The sequence below is a fragment of the Numenius arquata genome, chromosome 1, assembly GCF_964106895.1.
Source record: "Numenius arquata chromosome 1, bNumArq3.hap1.1, whole genome shotgun sequence".
Taxonomy (NCBI): domain Eukaryota; kingdom Metazoa; phylum Chordata; class Aves; order Charadriiformes; family Scolopacidae; genus Numenius; species Numenius arquata.
In genome coordinates this window covers 109,160,374-109,180,281 of record NC_133576.1, presented here as the reverse complement: position 1 = coordinate 109,180,281, position 19,908 = coordinate 109,160,374, and the positions used below count along the sequence as shown (strand labels likewise).

General features: G+C 43.0%; 1 protein-coding gene across 2 annotated transcripts in view; it reads right to left on the bottom strand.

The window, feature by feature from the left end:
• Positions 1 to 7,403: 7,403 nt before the first annotated feature.
• GTF2F2 (general transcription factor IIF subunit 2) overlaps positions 7,404 to 19,908 on the bottom strand; it is a 92,794-nt gene continuing 80,289 nt past the window's right edge. For both annotated transcript variants that reach the window (XM_074148368.1, XM_074148375.1), the window contains 2 exons: positions 15,495 to 15,638; positions 7,404 to 8,294 (listed from right to left, as the gene is read on the bottom strand). In XM_074148368.1, the coding sequence (XP_074004469.1) occupies positions 8,175 to 8,294; positions 15,495 to 15,638 (264 nt within the window). In that variant the 3' untranslated portion in view covers positions 7,404 to 8,174. The remainder of the gene's footprint in view (positions 8,295 to 15,494; positions 15,639 to 19,908) is intronic.

The window sequence follows — 19,908 nt, the reverse complement described above, 5'->3', positions numbered from 1 at the left end:
GCAGGAGAACAGGGTCACTAACTTCAGCTGCTGGTGCTGGAATCTTGCTCATCACACAAGCCCTAGGTGTGGTTACCTGAAGTGATGCTCAATGGCACCTGTGTTCATTCACCTCTCTGGCTTACAGGTGCCCTGTGTTTTTCATCCAAAGGTATTTATCAATCCCTTACTCCAAAATGCAATGAACTAAAAATTTTGAGTTTGATGAGAACTCAAGGTGGAAGAGTTTGACCTTCTTGAATCAGATAAGAGATGTGAACCTGATGAGACCTGCTGCAGCATCGGGTGCTGAGCTCTTCCGGAAAGGGTCTTTTTTTCATCTTTTCTGTTGCAATTTGTCATGCTTGTGCAAATAATTAAACACTCCCAGAGAAAGGCTGACCCCACAGTCTGGTAGCTGCACACAGTCTTAGGAGAGCCAAGACAGAGTCCTCCAGTCCTACCACTGGTATAAGAAATGGGGCAGGTTGTACTCAGCCACAGCTCTGAAAAGCTCTAGAATCATAGAATGGTTGGGGTTGGAAAGGACCTTAAAGCTCATTGAGTTCCAGCCTCCCTGCCATGGGCAGGGACACCTCCCACTAGACCAGATTGCTCAAAGCCCCATCCAGCCTGCTCTTGAACACTTCCAGGGATGGGAGATCTGCAACTTCTCTGGGCAAGAAGCAGAGCTACAGTCCAGGTGAGCCTGGAATAACTGCTCAGCTCTGATACCGCATTAGCAAGAAAAATTACTTGTTAGGAGTCAATAAATCCAGTGACTAATGAAAATGCCATCCTGGCAACAGGGATGTGTGCCTGTGGGTGGGCATAGCTGACACATGCAGGAGGTACATTCGGATGGAGCCAACTCCAGGCAGCTGGTGAAGACAATACATAGCTGACTCAAAGCATGGATGACTTTTAGGGAGCATCTCTGGGGATCACAGCAGCTGGTGAGCTCCGGTCTTGCTTTGAGCTCTGTGTCAAAGATGTGGTGGCAGCAGCAGAGGTCTCATAGCCACATAACTTTCTGCTGGCCTGCAGATAATACTCACGCTTGGTGTTTTCAGCTCCCATGCCTCATGTAGCCCTGGCTGTCCCACTGGCAGTCTCTGGGCTGGCTGCAGGCCAGGAGGTGGTGGATGCAGGCAGCTGTTCAGAGCTGTGAACTGGTGGGGAGCAGAGCATGGCAGGACTGGGACCAGCCTGTCCCATGCTGGGTTCAAATCCACCCCCTTCCCCACATAGCAGGGGCCTTCTCACCCACTCCCAGCCCGTTGGCATGGAGATGTCTCTACTGGGGTGGCTGCATCACTGTCGCTTCCCATCAGCTCAGGTCCATGCTGGTACTACCTGGGTATGACATTTCTGATGACTCAAAGAACTGGTCGTTTGGGAGAAGCGATGCCAGAGAGTAGATGTGCTTTTAATCTCATTTAATGGCATTTAGCACATTGATACTTCTGCTCGTGCCTATGGGATCTTCTCGTGGACCAATGTTTCAACCACTGATACTGAAGAACATCTGCGCAAGCAGAGTTCAGCAGCGAGCAGAGGCAGCGGCACATGGGGAGACCAGCAGGGAATTGGTGTTTAGCGCTGCTGCAAATTCAGAGATTAAATTAATCCAAATGTGGGGGCCGGGGAATCAGACTTGAACGCCTGTGAGCCTCCTCTCTTCTGGCAGATGGCAATCCTGCTAACAGCACTTGTGTAAGGTCCCCTTGTCGAACAAGGGGAGCAGAGCTGGAGAGTTTCTACTGGTTATTATGTGCTGAATCCAAATGAAGATTGCCCCGAATGCTAAATCATTATCGCAGCCTCTCATGCAGTTAGACCAGTCCCACAGTGCCTTGAGTTACTGCAGAAAGGAGAATATGGGGCCCATAGCAGCATGTCTACCCTGCTGCTTCTTGCGCCGCAAGACCCCACGGCTTGGTAGCAGGCTGGATGACGACCTGCCAACGGCACCAAACAACTCCACCTCCCTCTTTACCGTGTGCTCCCACCAGGCAGGAGCCAGCAGAGTCCTTGAATGCATGGCCCAGGTCCTGGTCTTGGCACAGGAGAGCATCTTTCATTCTCTAGGTCAGTATCTCTATGGGCTTGTTGTGCCCTTCTCTCGTGCCACATGGATTTTGTGGCTAAAATTTCAGTTGCACCCTAAGAAAGTAGAAAGCCTTCAAAATCATGCAGGAAGCAGGTAAAAAAGCAGTTCATGAGCTGCCTGGCTTCTGGGCTGTCCACTGGGTATCTTTTCTTAGTTTATCCTGGTATAGCGTTTCCTAGTTCCCTTTTCTAGTTTCATTTTTGAAATGGAGTTTCCTCACTGTCCCATTCCCCATTTTACCTTGAAAACTGGTGCTACTCTAGAGAAGGCTGCAAGTGAACGAGGGCACCTTGATTTCCTCAACCTTTCTGTTGCTCGTTGGTTGAAAACTGCGCTGCTCATTTACTTCTATTACTCCACATTTTTAATGATGCCTGTAAAATATCAGTCTTTTGTAAAAACATGACACCACGCCAGGAAGCCAGGCATTCACCTCTTCAATTAGTCTCATCTTTCACTGAATCACAGAATCTTCTAGGTTGGAAGGGACCTTCAAGATCATCTTGTCCGATCATCAACCTAACTGACAAAAATAAACACCCACAAAACAACAAAATGCAACACCATCACTAAACCATGTCTCCCAGCACCACATCAACCAGTCTTTTGAACACTTCCAGGGATGGTGCCTCAACCACGTCCCTGGGCAGCCCATTCCAATCTCTGATAACCCTTTCAGTGAAAAAATTTTTCCTAATATCCAGCCTGAACCTCCCCTGGTGCAACTTGAGGCCGTTTCCTCTTGTCCTGTCGCCTGTGACTTGGGAGAAGAGACCGACCCCCGCCCCTCTACAGCCTCCTTTCAGGCAGTTGTAGAGAGCGAGAAGGTCTCCCCTCAGCCTCCTTTTCTCCAGGCTGAATAACCCTAGTTCCCTCAGCCTCTCCTCATAAGACTTGTGCTCCAGACCCCTCACCAGCCTTGTTGCTCTTCTCTGGACCCATTCCAGCACCTCGATGTCTTTTTTGTGGTAGGGGGCCCAAAACCGGACACAGTACTCGAGGTGGGGCCTCACCAGTGCCGAGTACAGGGGGACAATCACCTCCCGAGTCATACTCGCCACACTGTTCGTGATACAGGCCAGGATGCTGTTGGCCTTCTTGGCCACCTGGGCACACTGCTGGCTCATGTTCAGCCGGCTAACCCCCTTTCCTAAACCCCTTCCTCTGACTGGGAGGTGTGCTCATCCTTGTGATAGTGTTAATGCTCTTTAGACACAGGCCTGTTGTGTTGTGTTGGGTTGCCTCTTGTCATGTCACTACAGGCCTTCTTAGAATGTCTCTTTCCATCTGTCTTGTAAGCTCCTTTTAAGTACTGAAAGGTCGCAATAAGGTCTCCTTGGAGCCTTCTCTTCTCTAGGCTGAACAACCACAACTCTCACAGCCTGTCCTCATAGGAGAGGTGTTCTACCCCTCTGATCATTCTCGTGTCCCTCCTCTGGACCCACTCCAACAGGTCGATGTCTTTCCTGTACTGAGGGATCCAGAGGTGGACACAGTACTCCAGGCGGGGTCTCACCTGAGCAGAGCAGAGGGGCAGAATCACCTCCCTCGACCTGCTGGCCATCCTGCTTTTGATGCAGCCCAGGATATGGTTGGCTTTCTGGGCTTCGCGCGCACATTGCTATCTATCCCCACTGGCATCATAAATGTTTCATTCTACAAAGAATGCCTACTTGTTATTACTATCTATTCAAAAACTATTGTTGTACCATACAAAGATAAGCAAAAGTAAGACAAACTAGGCACAGCATCTGGTTGGAAGAAAAACATACTGCAACTAAACCAAATAAAATCAATCAAAGCTCCAACCTGGTCAAAGCAAGTTAAGACAACAATAAACCTAGTAAACCTCAGTCCTGAGACCCTGCAAATCCAGTACAAAGCCTGTGGCCTGGTACTAACAATGGCCATACTTAATTTATGAGGCTACAGAGCTACAGAATAGAGAGGATGGATCTAGTGTCTTCTCAACGGTTTGTGCTGATGGGATAAGGCACAACAGACACAAGCTGGAACACAGGAAGTTGCAGTTTGGTACCTGGGAAAAAAAAAAAACCCAAACATTCTTTGGGCGGTCAAACACAGGAGCAGATTGTCCAGCGAGGTTGTGGAGTCTCCATCTTTGGAGATATCCAACACTCGACCAGGCATGGTGCTGAGCAGGCTGCTACAGCTGGGCCTAATTCAAGCAGTGGGTTGGATAAGAGACCTCTAGAGGTCTCTTCCAACCTAAGTTATTCTGCAAGAATACGGTTCAGGACAGATTTTTTTCTTTTTTATTTTTAATTGAAATTTTGTAAAAACTCTAGAATACTCAGGACCGTTTCAGGAATTCTTCTGAACCAGGATCTCCTGATCAAGTTCATGTTCCTCCCTTGTGTAATTCAGAGCAGAAATTTCCATTTGCTGCATGAGGACCTTAGTCATCAGACCCAGAATCACTTCACAAACTACAGAAGCTTGAATGAAGTCTTTAAATTAAGCTACAGCCACCCAATTCTCCTTATGCTTTTAGAAGAGAAAGACAAACACTTCCAGAGAACAAATTAGGCCTCAGCCAGGTTGAATCAGGCTCTGGAGGTGCAGATTTTCCTCCACTGGGGAAAAAGGAAGCCAAAAATGACTTTTCCTTTATCTGAAGCTCATGTTTCTCCCACTTTGGTTTAGGCACAGAACTTTTATACTTTTGTTCTTATATTGCTAATGGTGGAAATGATTTTTCTTTAGAGAGATTGTGCTTCTAGGCCAGATTCTTGGTGGTTAAGGCACATAGGATGTATCCATACTCTGAAACTCCCCCAGAAGATGCTTTCCCTTAGCTGAGCAGAATCTGCTCTTCAGTCATTCCTCTCTTGTACAATTAATAGTTAATTTCTTATTCGGCACAAAAACTGCTCCAGGACAAGAGATTCACCCTCTGGTATATGATTTCTGACGAAATGACAGGAACAGTTACCAAGGCTGAAACATCTACCCTGACTGGTGCAAAACCTCTCACATCTGCCTCCCACAGCCCTGGGAAGGGGCTTTCCAATGGAAGGGGAAAGGCTTCTCCCTCTGGCAGCAACAATTTGGGCTTTTCCTCAGGAATACGATTCCCCATTTGGTTTGGGACTCACCCGGACCATTAGTGTGTCTTCCCTTCTTGTGTAGTGCTCATGATTTGTCTCTCTGGATTAATTTGGTTGCTCTCGAAACTGGAGGAAGAAACATTTTTACTATGCATTTTTACATTGGCTCAGATAAAGCGAAACCAGTATCAGTGAGGGGTTTCTGTATGGTCATCCCTTTTAACATCAACTTAATTTCTAAAGACTTTAGAACAATTTCAGCATCATATATGAGCAGTATCGTCTCGACTTCAGTATTAGTACTTCAGTGAGCCTGGTGAAAAGGATGTGACTGCAGTTCAGAAAGCGTTTTCATTTCCAGCTGTGCTTTGTGTGACTAAATACTGTGTTTGCGTTTGCTGGTTTGGTATCTGCATTTATAACCTCTCAGTGCACCCAGAACTTTTGCTAGAAAGCCTATTTCTGAATAACTGAGTAACTGCAGAGAGTACACCTTAGCAAAACAGGATATCCTGCTTTATAATCCTTACTATGTCAATATTTTCAAACCTGTCTTAATATTTAGATATCTAAAATATGGACTGATTTTCAGAGTATTTAAGTTGTTTTGAGTTGTAGTCTTACAGGATTTTTTAAGTCAGCCATTCAAAATTTGAATGTGGACATTTATGCCTAACGTCAAGCACTGTTGGGTGTTGCCTTAACTGCCTAAGCAAACTTGGTAGTAGGCCAGCATTTCTGAATATAAAATTCAGGAAAAGTTTGGTTTTGGAAAGTAAACTCCAAACCATAAACCCCGTAAAACCCAAAAAAACATAAAACCCAGTGTGGTCTGTACACTTTCCATTACTCTTATTTACCCTGTCCAAAGGCACTCTGCAGATCAATAAAATACTTTACTCACGGCATTTCACACTGACTGATTATGTCCCTCTCAACTGAAGACAAAGTGTGAAGCGTAAAACAAAAATACAAGCAGACCCAAAATACTTTCCTGGTAAGATAATTCTGCTGGGAATCCCACTGAAGGTAACCTTTTCCCTCTGAAATGGCACGGTCATTTTTATCTGTCATTTTTATCTTTTTATTTCCAACACTACTAAATCAGGATTGCATGGCACTCCCCTGCACGGTTTTAGAAGACCACTTGAGGAGCAACACAAGGGAGAAGCTGACCTAGACTTTCTAGGCACCTCAGCTGCTCAAACAGGACAGGAATCCAATAGAGGAGCCCAGCTCATAAAAAGCAAGAGTTCTCATCCTACGTGCTTGCGAATGCAAGTCTCCAGAGGACTTGAACAGCACGAGGAGGACACCAACGTGTCCAGGCCCTGGCTATTGCTGAGGAGCACATCACGTACCGTAGCAAGACTGTAGCAAGGCAAGGCTGACTTCCTGGGTTCCTCTCAGCATTCTTAGGTATCTCCTGCAGTCATTAGCAAGCTGTGTCTTGCTCGTGGAGGCTGAGGAGACAGGAGTCAATGGCAGTATTTATGAAAGCACACACACATCCCTGGAACATCAGCTGCTCTTCAAAAACTCTCAGTAGTCCACCTCCGAGGAACTAGACATTTCATGCCACAAGAAGCTGACCACCAGCAGGATGCATATCTGTAGAGAGATACCTACACAAGCAGTTATAGAAAAAATGAATTGAGCAAAATTAAAATGTGTGACTTGTGCATAAGGGGTCAGAGTTGTTTTACAAACCTCCAAAGGCATTTGGCCCCCTCCAAATCTTTTATTCCTTCCACGTGGACCGATAATGGAATGTTTGCTTTTCATGCAGACCTATTATTTTATTAGTGTGTGCAGAAGTGATGCACGCATCTGAAAAACCTGAGGGAATGTGAAAGTTGTGCTATAAAACCTCACCTTCCGCTTCATTTACAGGTATACTAATGAGGTTTTTTCCGCTCTATTTTCTTTGCTTTCTTTTTTAACATAAAAGCTTCAAGACTGTAATTAAATAGTCCCGTCCCATCTCCCTCCCTGCTCCCTCCCAAAAAAGATGCTGAAGAGACATTCAAAAAGGATGCTGAATAGACAACAAAGGATGCAAATAGACAATTGCAATGTGCATTTCAAAAATGAGGGAACAGAGACATGGGTACATGAAGCAATCTTCCCCAAAACACACAGAAACCCAGCGGCAAAGCCAGCAATAAAAACATGGTTTGAAAAAAACCTTCATACCTATCCTATCTAAAACACATGTTCAGTCAATAATGTAGAACATTGCGTGGTACAAATTAAAATAACATTTTTATTGATATGCTTAAACATAAAACATAGGTAACATCATAAAAAAAACCAAACAAAAGATAAATCTATTCCTTGATGCACCTAACAGACAGACATTTCTTTCTTTTTTTCTCAGTAATTACCTAGAGGGAACTGTCATCTTCCCACTGACCTGTGTGTCAAACAGCCTTCGCTTTACGGGTTCTAACTGTGTTGATTTGTTCCCATGGAGTCTAAGGACTGTGATGAGCACCGTGGTTGTGGCTGTTTTCCCTAAAGCCTAATCCTGAGCATCATGTCCATTCCACCCAAACGCTGCACAAAGGGTTGTGCATCTTCCAGATGAAGCCCTGACAGGTCCCAGCAGAAGTGAGGGTATTAACCTGGTTCTACTGGAATGCAAAACCATGAAGTTATGGATTCCTCTAGGACACGTTTTCCTTTAAAGTTATCGAGGCTTGGAAAAGCCACAAAGCTACCAAGAAAAAGTAAGATCTGAACTCAAAAAGATTTCTAATAAAGATAAATCTAATACAAGTTTATTCTATAAATATGTTTTTTCCTGTCAAAAGATAAAACACTTATAGAAACACACAAGAAATATTCCTTGGGAAAAAAAATGAAGCTACGGAAAATTACAAAGTATCAGCTGCTTTAGCTTTACTCAAACCTTGCAGAATTGGGCTGTGCTCTGTCCTGTCTGTAAACCCACCACAGTTCCCTCAGTGCAATCACTCTGATTCTCTCTTGCTTTGTAAACGCTTTTGTTAATCACTCTTCTCTTCTCCTTGATAGTGTCTGTATTCTGGCTTCAGCTCCCATGTGTTTTTGTGGGTCCCCTTCACATTGTAGATGCCTATTTCTCTTAAAATTTCTTTCAAGTATATCTGAAAGGAAACAAAAATTCAAATTATACAAGACAGGCAATTGCCACAGTTCCTACACGACGTCTCACAATCTGTTCAGTCACACATGGTTTAGTGATGGCTTTTGTCAGTGTTAGGTTGATGGTTGGACTCGATGATCTGAAAGGTCCCTTCCAACCTAGACGATTCTATGACTCTATGATTCTATGATCCTATGATCAACTTGGCTCATGAAAACGACCTGGTGGACAGCAAGCGTGGCTGATGGGCACTAACTTGTGTGATAACAGCTCTGTGATAAGACTTCAACCCCCAAGAGGGGTTAGTGAAGCCTGGGTGCGATGCCCAGCCTGGCACAACCCCCAGACATGCAGTAGGGAGCACCTGAGCCCCAGGAAGTCCCTGTGCAGCCCTGCCGAGATGTGGAGACATTAGATGGATGCTCCATGGGCTGCTGAAATGAAGCTCCCAGTGCCTCTGGGAAGGTGATGCTGAGGTTACTACAGACCAACAGCAGTGGGGTGAGTGAGTGAGTGGAGATGCTCCACAGCTCCTGTCTCAGGACGGGATGCTTGCAAAATCCAAAGGCTGAGAGATGCCCGACATACCCTGCATATCAGATGCACGGCTGCTCTAAAAATCTGTGCGTTTCTCACATAACTGAGGAGGAGTGGGGATGCGGGCAGGCTTTCTGCCCTGGGAGCTCGCTGCCACCACAATGAGCCATGCGGGTGGCCACTGTGCTCAAGGGGCTCCCCGGGGCGGTAGGACACAGCCACTGTGCGGCTCTGTACATCACCGTTATCTCACACATCTTTCTCCTGCTGGAATTTCTTCACCTGAGCTAAAAAGCTCTTGGTTTTTCGTCTTTCTTGGGCTGGGATTATCTTGAAACTCCCTGCCTTATTCAGACCCCATCAAAGCCCCGAGCTGTTGGGTTTCATTTTGCAAAATTTTAAGCATTTTATTATGGCCTCGTTTTTAGAGGAGAGCTGAGTAGGTGCCAGAGAATTTCCTAATACATTCAAATATTAAGGTGAGAAAGAAAAGTAACGTAAAAAAAAAAAAAAGGCAAAGCTATGATAACCAGTAGTATATCCTTCAACACAAGATAGCTCTCTAATATCACCATCCTTTACTCTTTATAATAAACACCAGCAATTTGTTTCATTTCTTAAAGAGCCATTTGCCTGCTTGTTTGTTTAAATATTAATTGGGACTGACTTGAGCAGATTGCCATGGCAACTGCAGACCACAGTTTAAGAATCCCCACCTTAGATTAATAATTGCTTTAGTTTGAGCAATTTAATGCTCTTTGATCGCATATATTGAACTGGAGTTACTGAAATCCTTGTATTTTTTGTATCTCCAGTTCCACTAAGCACAAACGTCAACATACTCCAACTCATTAAAAAAGCAAGTATTTGTTGATGACATCAGAAAAAAAGAAAAGCCAATTGCCCAGTCACTTCCTTACACTCTTCCCATTTTTTGCTAAATCGAAAAGTTGGGAAATAAATAAAAAGTATGGTCTCTATCAGTAAAAAAAAGAAGTATCTTTTATAGAAACTCTGATTGTTTCTCTCTCTCTAGGTACACATCAAAAATTTACAAAGCAAAAAAAAATCCTGACTCCACATATGAAGCGATACTTCATTCGGACTCACGTAGCAAAGTGATTCTTAAAAAACCTATCTTGAAGCAACGAGGGCTGTTTAAAAGATCACTTTATCCAACAAGTAAGAAAGATGATGGTAACAGACTGCGTCTACAAAGCAGTTTCTTAGGGTCTCCTGCAGGCAGGAGCCCTGAGCGGGGAAGCAGGGACTTCATTTTGCACCGCAGGGACAGCTCTTCAGTCCTTGAGGCTTCACAAGGCAAACCCCAGCAGGTGGCAGCAGGAGATCAATAAACATCTCTTAGCACACCTTTCCTCATCTCATCTATTGCAGAGATGCTGTCATTATTTAAGAGTCTGGTACCCAAGACAAACGGACTCACTACAACAGCAATTAGTGCACGAGCGTTTTTGTACAGTGACACTGCTGTTGCGCAATGCATTTTTTGAAAAGGTCATGAAAGCAGGTGAAAAAGTGATTTCTATATGAGTATGTGTAGGTATGTGTACCTGCATATCCACTGCTTTGTTTGCCACCCTTATGCATGCACACGAGGTGGCTTTCTGGAGCATCACTGACAGGCACTTGAAAAGGTGGCAGAGCAGGTGGAAGAAACACACTCAGATTCAAGGTTAAATTCTGCTCTAGACCACACCGACAGATTAATGAGAATGGGGAAAAAAAAAAAAAATGTAACTGCATCTCGTCCCATGAAGTACATCTATACGCAGTTCCCGGGCTGAGAGACCTAGTCTGCATCTGGGAAGCCGGGTCACAAGGTGTGATGACGCCAAAGGGCTCAGGCAGAAGGAAATTGCTACGGCTGCATGGTCCACAGCTCCCAGCAGCTTGCTGCTGTTTGGTGGCAGCTGTATCTTTGGGTGACATTTTCCAGGAGGCAGCTCTCACATCTCACTACTTGCTCACGCCTCCGAACCACCCACCCAGTTAAATGAAGGTTACATTTGATTTCAACTGGTTTTCAGACCCAATTCCCCAGGCAGTTCTGCTTCTCGCTGGGCAAAACTTTCAAGAGTTTTGGTTCAACAGCATGACAAAACGGAACAAAACCAACCCGAACTGAACAGCGAGGTAACGCCTGTGCCACGAGTGAGGGCGCTTTAAGCTGGAAGCATGAACTGCAGCAACCAAGGATTTGCAACATAATCCTATCTGCCCTCTCCGCTGCGGGGGGGGGAAACAAGCAGCAGTGGTTCTGGGGAGGGCAGCTGAGAGCGTTAACCCAAAAAATTCATTCTGTGTGCACAGACAGTGCTGAACTGCTGGAGCAATTAGACAATTGTACAGCAGAGGACCACAAAGATGATTAGAGGCCTAGAACATCTCTCTTATGAGGAAAGGCTGAGGGACTTGGGTCTTTTTAGTCTGGAGAAGAGAAGGCTGAGGAGGGATCTGATCCATGCCTATAAATACTTAAAGGGTGGGTGTCAAGAGGATGGGGCCAGTCTTTTTTCAGTGGTGCCCGGTGACAGGACAAGAGGAAATGGGAACAAACTTGAACATAAGAAGTTCCATCTAAACATGACGAGGAACTTCTTGACTTTGAGGGTGGCAGAGCACTGGAACAGGCTGCCCAGGGAGGTGGTTGGAGTCTCCGTCTCTGGAGACATTCAAAACCCACCTGGACACATTCCTGTACAACCTGCTCTAGGTGGACCTGCTTTGGCAGGGTGGTTGGACTAGATGGTCTGCAGAGGTCCCTTCCAACCCCATATCATTCTGTGATTCTGTAATTACAAATCAGGGATAGTTCTATTATACGCTACTGTACTTGAGAGCAAGTGGCTTGATGAGATGAGGGGATGTTATGATTTTTCCTGCAGGATGACTTCTCCTTCCAGAAACCAGGACCCTCCACCTGGGTCTGCGCTATGCCAGGTTGGCCTGTACATCTTGAGGCATACTGATACTGTATCATCAAGTGAAAACCCTGCTACTTCCTCCAGTGATGCCAAATACTGACTTTTAGAGTCTGGTGAGCGCTAATCAAGGGCCCACAACGTCCTTCTAGAGAGGGGTTTCGTATGTTTATATACATATTATTATAACCCAGAAGCTAACCTGTGTATAATCTGTTGATACATTTAAGGCATCCTCTTCTCTGTTGCATCTTCCCTCATTATTTTTTCCATAAAAAGTGAAATGTTATTACAGAATTAAGGGACAAGAAATTTCTGAAAAGCTGAGAGAGGAGTTAACTTCCAAGCTCTGAAAACCCTTCCGAAACTTTGGGGGGGGGGGGGGGGGGGAAGGGAAGAAAACCAACCACACGTAGGATAAGCATTACTTAAAGCTGAAATAAAAGAAAAAACTGAAAACAATCTACCCCATTTTGAAAAAAAAAATACAGCTCATATTAGACCACTGGTTCCATACTGGTTCCATTCTTCACAAATATTTGATTGCTCACATAAAAAGCATATTATGTTCTCAGCCATCAAGTCCAAATCTAGAATTACTGCAGTATTTCCAGGGAGCACTTGGTATTTACATCTGGGTAGGTGGCAACAGATTTGCCTACTACTGCAAATTGTTATTTTTCATTATAAAGAAAACCCAATATATTAGGCTTCCCTAATATAACAGTAGTTTTCAGAGTAGACTTGTTTTGTGATTTCACAATCGCAAAATAAAGATGGTAGCAACTTCCCATGTAACATGCAGCATATTCTGTAGTAAAGGTTTAATTTACTATTTACATTTGCCATTATGTAAGAAAAATGCCCTTATTTATTCGTTACTTCACTAACAAACATGTTGATTCCCTTAAACAAATGTGGTTTAAATATTATTAGCCAGCCATGTAAGCACCTAGAACTTCATTTTAACGGGAACTGAGGAGACAGCAGCAGTGTTTTTTTCCTTGTGTCTGAAAATAACCTCAACACTTAGAAATTCAGAGGAGAAATTACATACCCAGACAATCTTAGACACGATGGCAGAAAATAAAGCAGTGAACACTCGGCAGAGATTAATTAGCAGCCAACCTCTGTACAGCACGGGGAAAGCATGCCTGTTCACCTGTTGGCACTTTACATTTTTTTGTCAGGTATAGCTGCTCTGCGAACCATGAAGTCACAGCGGGCATTAGGAACGGACACTTTATGTGCAGGAAAAAACCCCAAAAGTTGCACAGCAGAGGCCGAAGTCCACAGCACCAGGGATGCTCGCACACAAAGCCAATACCGGCTGAGCAGCAGGAACCAAGGGATAGTGGTTTTAAACAGAAACGGATGCCGTTAGCAACTCCCTACAGAAGTTTTTAATGGGAACCCAGATGGGAAATTACGATAGCTTTAGATGAGGGGCAGGTGACGTACTGAAAGACAGTTTTGAATTTATCACCATACCAGCTACCCAATGAGTAAAGGCAGGCATAAAGGAAGAGGATTTTTGTCATTCGTTTTCTCAGGATATCCGGGTCTGAGGAAGCTGGGAGGGCAGCAACACCTAGGGCAAAAAACGCATCTGGGAATGAACATGAAAACCCTAATTCTCGCACACAGCTCAAAACTGAGACCGCACCACCCACTCAGGGGAAGAGCATTGAACGGTTTGGCTACCCTCAGGAACCCTGAGGGATTTTTAGCCATCAGTAGAGAGACTCAAATAAGAAAGAGATGCAAAGATATAGCACAAATAACATGTGATGTTGGGTCAAATTAGTTTACGATTTCCTTTTAATGTATCTGCATTACCACGATAGTTAAAGAAAAAAAAAGAAAAAAAAAGAGGCTAGATTTGCTGAGATGAAAGCACACAGCACAGAACCACAACGCTACAGGCAGAATATACTCAGGAGCATATAATGACAGCAGAAGTATATAGACAGGCATAGAAATTTATTATAAATGTAATAGAAGTATTCATTTCAGGTATTTTGTAAACACAGAATACAAAACTACACTATACATCTAATCCTTAGGGCAGCAACTAAGGCAAAAATTGGATTAATCTGGCCCAGCTTTTGGTGCTTAGTGAAGAAACTTGTGTCAGAAGCACAGTTTTTCCAGGCTCCTTTGAGCTGATGCAGAGACAAGGTACGTTCAAGAGGCAAATCACACCACAGGAGGAAGAACACTTTTGTTCTCCCATGGCTTAAGTGGGAGTTGCGGGTGACTATTTCTAGCTGAAGCCATGTTAGACGGGATAAATCTGCATCTACTTATATTCAAAGTGATTGAGATAGTGACTGTCACATCCCTCTCTTATCAAAAAAAAGAATCTTAAATTTTTCTTGCCACTCCCTCCATATCTTCCTCCTGTTCCTTCCTCCTTCTCAGCTCCCACGATCAACACACTTTCTCTGCCACACAGAAAATGAGCTGACTCATTAGATAAATGAATGGAAGTGAAGACGTGAATACATTATCCAAGTAGTTTCTTCCAAGGTACTAGAATACCGTGAACCTACATGTATTTGAATTGGGTAACATCTTTGTGCAGCTTCTTAAGCGAACAGATTGTACACCTTTTATTATACAAATCGTCTGATACAGATCCACTTAATTCCACATGTGAAGTGAGCAAAACTAGCAAGCATCTCTGTTTTTTCCCCTCTTTTACAGAGGAATATTTTTTTCCATAATCCAGCTGTTACTGTTCCTTCTTCTGCATTAGCTCTAACAACTTTTGAAATTGTTGCTCCATTTAGACTCAAACATAACTAAGTCCCTTTAAGTTTTCTGAAAACTACAGCTGCATTGAGGACAGATATCAAAGTCAGCAGTGAAAAACATCAAAAGGACGAAAGATACTTCACATGTCATTGTCTACCTCCACTCCTGCCTGGTCTGCATCTCACTGCTCAAGGATAGCTTGAACAGGAGAAGAAGGGAAAGTTAACTGGAAAGTTAAAGGTTCATAGATAAAGGAGCTGGCAGACACTGCAGAGTAACACAATCATCGCGTAAGCACACGTCTTCATGCTTTTCTTGTTTGTGTACCAAAACAGTGTTTAAAGAAAATAATCAAAACAAACCCCAAATATCAACCCACTAAACTCCTAGTCTAAAAATTATTCTATTTGTAAAGGAAACCAAGTGATTTTGGGGGTGTTGACACGATGCTTGAGCTCCTAACATGGATAATGTATGCATTTAATACCAATTCCATGGAACATGAGTTTCTAGACCCATAGGAAAATGGTAACCCCTGCTCCTATGCCAAGATAAAGTTCAGAAGCTGAAGGAAGGGCTGACCACCCACTTTCACAAGCCCTCTACTGCCGACTGCAACAGAATTAGGCTATTACTTCAGTGAGGGAAGGAGTAGCATGGAGGAGGATCAGAGCATTACAGAATTTGGTGTCTAGTACTAAAGAGAACCTAAATAAGAAAGAGACCATTTATGTTACTTAAGCCATCTCTGCCAAGAAAAAGGGTACTCACTGCCATGTTTGGTATCCTACACAGTCCTACAATGGTGAACTCAAAACTTGATGATTTCCATTTGTTTTAAAAGACATTCAAAGAGTTGTTTCCAAGGCACATAGTATATATTAAACTATTTTCTGGATACGGAAAATGTACACAACAGTAACTACTGAAAATGGTTATATTACAAGACTACTAGTACATACCACCGGCTGTTTGGTTATGTCCACCAGGTCTTTAATGTTGTAATACTGATGTTTCTCAAAGGCTGAAAAAAGCATATCCAACACTTGCTGTTTATCAGCTCGAGCCCGTTTTCCATCTTCTTTCTTCTTCTTCTCATATTCAATCTATCAGATAGAAAACATGTTTTAAAGACATTCATATGTAATGCCGTGTAATTTTCAGTGCTGAACATTAAGACTTAAAACCTCTTCTATTTAATAAAACACTGTTCAATGACTCAGTGCTTTTCATCTGGAAAATTTTCTTTTGAGCACTCAAATGTTCTTTTATGAACATAAACTAAGCATTTTGTCCTCAGCACAATAAGCTTTTCAGATATGTGTCTCTGTGTTAATCAGTAAAAAAACCCAGAAACAGAGCCTGCATGATGTCCCCAGATCTGTAGAGAGAATTAATATTAGTACGAATCCAAACTGAGATGGTGTTTTCACTCCAACTCTGTTGATATCAGCTTCTGAAGTACAATGACAAATATCAAACAACTTACAAATTACCATATTTGAGAAAAATCCACAGACCAAGATGGCTATACCCACAGTCATAGAAACCACCTGTACAAAGGACAGTCAAATAGCCCTTGGACACTGCCTCCTCTGTTCCAGAAACGACACTCAAGGCAACCACTTCATCAACATAAAACCAATCTTCACTAAGTGAAGACACACTTCGAGGACGTGGATGGCATCTCTTTAAGAGAAACTTGAGCAGCGCGCACAAACTCACAGCAGTCCAAAAAAAGCCACCCAAGCAAGTAGATGCCCCTCACTGCGGCACACCCTCCTATTTCAGAATGCGTATTTAAAAGCATTTAGCTATCATAATCTGCAAGAGATGACCATGTATTTTTGCAGAAACTTTTATTGCTACCAGCCTCTAAAAATGCTTTCTGCATTTTCTCATATTCATCATCAGAGGCAAGATTTACACAGACCAGCACACCCCAAACAAACCCCAGTCACTGCAGAGCACCAACCGCAACATCTACAGCACATCACCCCATCCACCCCCAATACCACCCTCAATAACAGAAAACCACTGAGCTCCTTGGATCTGACAAAGGTGACCCAGAAGGTAATTTACTTCATGCAATCATCAAATGCTTTCAGGCAAACTGCGTGGGTGAATCCGAAGCGGCACAAAGTACAGCAGAAGAGATCATAGAATCATAGATGCATGTGATCAATAAGGGACACACATCTGGGCTGCCAGTGGGATAATTCTGTACAGTAGTTGTTCTGTCTCTGATGTCTCAAACCTGATCCTCGCAAGGAAGACCTTCAGAGAATCACAGAATCGCAAAATCTTCATGGTTGGAAGGGACAAGAAGCTTAGAATTGAAAATTCACATTTCTACTGGATACTAAAAATCTTATTTTTAAGAAAAGAGATTAGCTTTATGGCGCAATTTATTTTTTCCTATGTTTCCTTGCCAGCTAACTCCCTCCTACTCTCTGAGTGAAAATAGCCTGTCTCTTGATATCTGTCCCAAAGTGGCTGAAGACTATTACCACCTTCTGCTGTTGTTCACAGGTCTCTGACCAGCCAACTCTCTCTTTAAATCCTGAAACAGACGCAGATCATTACACCGAACGCAGAGTAATTGTTCCCAACTTGTAGCTTAAAGTCTGTTGCTTCTGCTTAAAACCTAAGACAGGCTTGGGCATCCAAATACTTGTCTGCTTTTCCAACTGTATGCTAGTGTTATAAATGATACAACCTCTCCACACAAACCCACAGAAATTATTTTTATCCACTAATACACTTTGATGTAATTATTTTACTCTTTAGCCTCTGCATTTAAAAAAATAATCTTTAAAACTGTAGTAGCTTTGGAACACTAGCAAACCGTAGCATCAAGTAAGACAGCTTCACAGTACATCATCTGGGTTACCATGATCTACTGCGCCACAGAAACTAGAGTAGGAACATAAATCTAGGACACTGGCCTTGCTATTAACAATAGTGTGTCAAAACATTTGCTTCTTCTGACAGTACAACAGATAATTCATTAGGAACCTCTGTTGACCTTGTAAAGGTTTTAATTGTAAGCTTTGGAAGCCCTGCTGTGGCTTCAATTTCTGTTTCTCTACCAGCATGGTCTCACTACGCAGTATAATGCAAATAGACTACATCTACTTGTAAACCCATGAAGGAGAACTGCAATGGCATTGAAAAACATACGAACAAGTCTACTCAGTCGACATTCTTCAAAACTACAAACCCAAAAAACCAAGTGGCACGGCCAGGGTGTGCTCCGCCTTGCAACTTCACCAACAAAGCAGTTGGCCAGTTCTCTACTGGGTATATTCACACAGTCATACAGGTATTGGAGAAGTAGGGAAAATCTCATTCACCTAAAAGTCTACTATGACCTACAGCACAACCCATATCCTGGCAGGTGATCAAGAGTTTCCGTATGAAGCGCTGAAAGAAACAGATACAAAGAGTAGGAAGTAGGAGGAAACTGGCCCTTTGCTGCATGAGATGTAGGATGACATAGAAGATGTGAGAGTGCTTGTCTCTGCTGCTACCTGAGAGATAGGCAATACACTGAATCAACTCTGATTGCCAAGAAGTTCTTCGCATCTTATCTTCATCTGATCTCATGCTAGTCAGTTTGCGGCATTAAAAATGCATTTAATTTACACCTGGCCTAAGTCAGAACTTACTAAGATACATGATAAGCATTGTATTTTTCCTGACAGAAAAAACATCTCTCCAGAGCAATCTTCTACTACCACTGTCATGTCCTAACTCAGTGCAATGGTGTGGGGACTTGCTGCAAGGACATGGGTGCATCCTGAGGACAATGAAATATTCAGAGTTTAAGACGTGCATTTTATGTATGAGAGCTGTCCCTTTGGTCTTCAAAAAATACATTAATATGTCACATCTCAGGCTACAGTCTAAAGCTGATACTTCATGTTAGCATTGAAAAGCACCTGTTATGATCAGAATCCCATTACACTGCACATTTTGGAAGCCGTATTTCCATCTACAAGAATAATATTTATTTTTATTTTCTAGTATTATTTGTATTTGAAAACTGCTTTGCGTTTTAAGGGCAAACTCACTGTCCTGTAATTAATGAGACCGACAGTACTTCAAATAAACGAATTAGTAAGACCATCACAAAGTATGGCAGTATCCTCATTCCACATGGAACGAAACCAAGGTAGAGAAATTACCTGGCACACACAAAGCTGCAGACAGCGCCATGTTACATTGTGTTTTCAGAAGAAAATGAGTCAACGACAGCAACCCAAACATTATTAAAAATAATCTAATCTAGGTGGGTACAACAAATATTTTTTTGGTCCTGTCTGAAAACTGCTCCATACTTTTTTCTCTTTAGTATTTCATAGTCAAACTCAGGAATTACCATCCCGTTAGATATATTGTACTTTTCCTTCCACATAAGAAGGAAAGCAGGAACTACAACTTTAAGCGATCCTCTTCAAAAATCAAGATACTGACACTAAGTTCTCCTGGAAGCAGCGTTTTCTAATTAGCCAGTGCAATCAACTGCAGTGGGCTTTCTTAAGCCTGAGTTTTCAGCCTTTTTTGACTCAGAGATCCACAGAATTTTCTAGTTTCTCTGTGCAGTTGCTGATCAGGTCATGGCTGATACTGGTAAACAACCCTCTACTGGATTTTCGATACAGCTCTACTGCATTTGAGACACTGGCTTATGGGAGACTAGGACTGAGGACATAGTAATGTTTTGCATATATGCACATGTTAACATTTTACAAGAGGGGGAGATGGATTATCCAGCCTCAATTTGTTGCCAAAAAAGTGTCCGATATTTTAGAGGTCAAGTCCAGAAGATGGTAGGAGAGCTGAAGGCATCTCTATTTGCAAAGCTGGACTGAGTCCTGGGTTCCTGCGTATATTTGAGGTCACTTTTCAGCATGAAGACCTATGTATTTGTTTTTAAGGTCAGCAAGTTTTCTTTGACTCGAAAAAATCAGTTGAAACACGCGGTATGAAATAGAAAGACAGGCAGTTACAGGCTGCATCACAGCAGCAGCTATTATGCCCGTTCTTATCAACTCTTCTGCAATCTTCTACCTCCCCAAAAAACAAAAACAAAATGAACAAGAAGAAGAAAAACAGAAACAGAAACAAACTGCAACCTCCTGGGGTGGAAGGTCAAGCTGAAGTCAAGATGGAAGAAACCCATCTCCTCCTTTTCTGGTTTTTGTTTTGTTTTTAAGGAGTGAGAACAAGAGCAAAGCACTGAGGTTATTCCTTCTGTCCGTGGCAGAGCTACGGGAATAATGGGTAAGTAACACAGGCACAATGGGAAAAGCTACTGGGACTCTCAAGACAATCTCTGAGAACAACAACAAAAAATCCATGGTACTGTTT